Source organism: Acomys russatus, chromosome X (genome assembly GCF_903995435.1).
Source record: "Acomys russatus chromosome X, mAcoRus1.1, whole genome shotgun sequence".
Taxonomy (NCBI): domain Eukaryota; kingdom Metazoa; phylum Chordata; class Mammalia; order Rodentia; family Muridae; genus Acomys; species Acomys russatus.
In genome coordinates, this window is record NC_067169.1 from 107,983,641 (window position 1) to 107,986,085 (window position 2,445).

The 2,445-nt window shown below is 43.4% G+C and overlaps 1 protein-coding gene across 1 annotated transcript; it reads right to left on the reverse strand.

The window, feature by feature from the left end:
• Positions 1 to 788: 788 nt before the first annotated feature.
• Positions 789 to 1,249, reverse strand: LOC127184844 (protein S100-A11). Its single transcript, XM_051141256.1, has one exon. The coding sequence runs from the start codon at positions 1,190 to 1,192 to the stop codon at positions 890 to 892; it is 303 nt and encodes a 100-aa protein (XP_050997213.1). The 5' UTR covers positions 1,193 to 1,249; the 3' UTR covers positions 789 to 889.
• Positions 1,250 to 2,445: the final 1,196 nt, after the last annotated feature.

The following is a 2,445-nucleotide window of genomic DNA, read 5'->3' on the forward strand; positions in this document are numbered from 1 at the left end:
TGTCTAAGAGATTTTAAATTATTTTTATTTTTTATTTTTTTAGGATTTAAAAAGTTTCTGGCTGTATGCCACTTGCATACAGTGCATTGTGGTTATGTTTGTACTCCTCCCTCATCCGCTTTCCACTCCTGCTGACTCTTTTTCCTAACTAGTTCCCCTCCTGCTGTCATGTCTGCCCCTTCCCTATCATCATGTCTGTCATTTCCCTTTTTCCACTCTTTTTTATTTTCAGGCCCTCTTCAGGCATATATTCTTTCCCATGGGACAGACCTCAGATGCAATCAGAAGCAGCTGGTTACTCTCAGAGCATTTATGCCACTATTGCATCAGTAGATATATCTTCCCAGGGAATTCAATATTAAAGCATGTGGGGTCTACAGCTGGGTGTGGTCACTGATGGTTTTTATCCCCCAAAAGCCGGCATAGATTTTAGTTAATCTTTATTTCCACATTTAGGAAGTGGAGGTCATTTGCATTTTCTTTGAAAAAATTTGGGGCCTGTAGAGATGGCTTAGAAGGAAAGACACTTGCCATCAAGCCTTGTAACCTGAGTTCAGTCCCTGGGACCTACATAGTGGAAAGAGAAAGCCTTGTCTTCTGATCTCCATGTGTGTGCCAAGGTTCATGCACACACACACACACACACACACACACACACACACACACACACACACCACACACACACACACACACACACACACACACACACACACACACTATTTGGGCCTCAGAAAGTATCTAATTTATGTCTTTTTTTTTTTTTTAAAGGCATTGCTTTATTTCTGCTACCAGGCGTGGGCTGCGTGTGGTGATGGGTGTGGTGGGCTCAGTGCAGGTACGGATGGTGGAGGAGCTGATGCCTCGGCAGCCAGAATGCGAACGAGACCGGTTAGAACCGCTTCTGGGAAGCCTGGAGGAAGGACTCGTGGCAGGCTATCGCCAAGCCCCCAATAAGGTTGAGAAACTCTTGGAAATCTAGCTGCCCGTCACTGTTGAGGTCCAGCTTCTTCATCATGCGGTCCAGGACTCCAGGGTCCCTCTGATTCTTCGTGAAGGCGGCCAGCTCTGTGTTCATGAAGGTGAGGAACTCAGTCTTGGAGAGGTGACAACTGTTTCCATCCTTCCCGCTGTACTTTTGGAAAACAGCAATCAGGGACTCGATGCATCGCTCAGTCTCTGTAGGCTTGGACATTTTTGCCAAGTTGAAGAGCGAGGCCGGGCTGCGACTGAGGCTGACGGCCGCTGGGACAGGAGTCCTAATTTATGTCTTATCAACTTCTACTACAAAGTGACTCTGGGGCCAGAGAGGTGCCTAAATGTGTAAATTAAGTACGCTTGTTATCAAGCCTGATGCAACCTGAATGTGACTCACAGAACCCTCATGATGGAAGGAGAAAACAAACTCTTTCAGGTTGTTCTATGGCCTTAATACATATACTGTGGTGCCTTGTCCATCCTTGACTGCCAAATACCTGTTTACATTTACATAGTACTGCACTTATTTAGTGTTGCTGCTTGTGTTGTAGAATAAAAATAAGATTCTTAAGTAATGGAGTAGAGGCACAAGCCTGCAATCTCAGCGCTCATGGTGGAAGTAAGGGGATCAAGAATTCAAGAGTTCAGACCGTTGCGAAAAAAAAAAAAAAACCCAAAATATTATTAGATTATGGCTATAGGTACCTTTTCCAGAAGACTCAGATATACTAATGATAAATATGAATAGAATTTACTTGTATTTACATGATACTATTCTACTCAATATGTGTAGAGTATTACTATTTTAGAACACTTTCTCTAATTATGTTATCATATACATCAGAGCAGTTGTTGATACTTGCAAGAGATCTCTGAGATCCAGCCTGCTGATGGTCCCCATAGAAGGGGTTGGAGAAGATCAGTATACATTCAAGTGAGATTCCAGGCTCCTTCGTATACCTCCCTGCCAGCCATATGTCATTCTGGCCAAGCTTTGTGTGGTTCTAGGAGGCTATAGTGTGGAAAGTAACCGAGGGCACCTAAACAGCTGTGGCACCTAAACAAAGCATCATATGTTTTAGGGGTGAAATGTTTCAGTGATACAGCTGTTTGGGGAATCACCTATGCTACTGTGAGTAGGTCTACACCCATGGTATGGAAGAAACAACAGCAACCTCATTGGTTGCCAAGCTGGACTTTGGTGGAATCACTACTTTGCTGTGTTGTTGGTTCTCTGCTTTGGGTGAGTAGACATTTGTTCTCATCTCCTCAAGAAAATTTTATATAACAATGACCTGTTTTTTGTTTTGTTTTATTGAGATAGGGTCTCACTATTTAGCTCTGGTTGTCTTAGAATTTACTATGTAGACTAGGCTCGGATTAAAGGCATGCACCACTACTCCGGGCTTAATGATGAGATTGTTATCACAACTGTGTGCTGGTTGGTTTTCATGGCAACTGGCCACAAAT

Excerpts from the sequence above, each read along its gene's own strand:
- LOC127184844 (XM_051141256.1), bottom strand. The coding sequence starts at position 1,192 with ATGTCCAAGCCTACAGAGACTGAGCGATGCATCGAGTCCCTGATTGCT.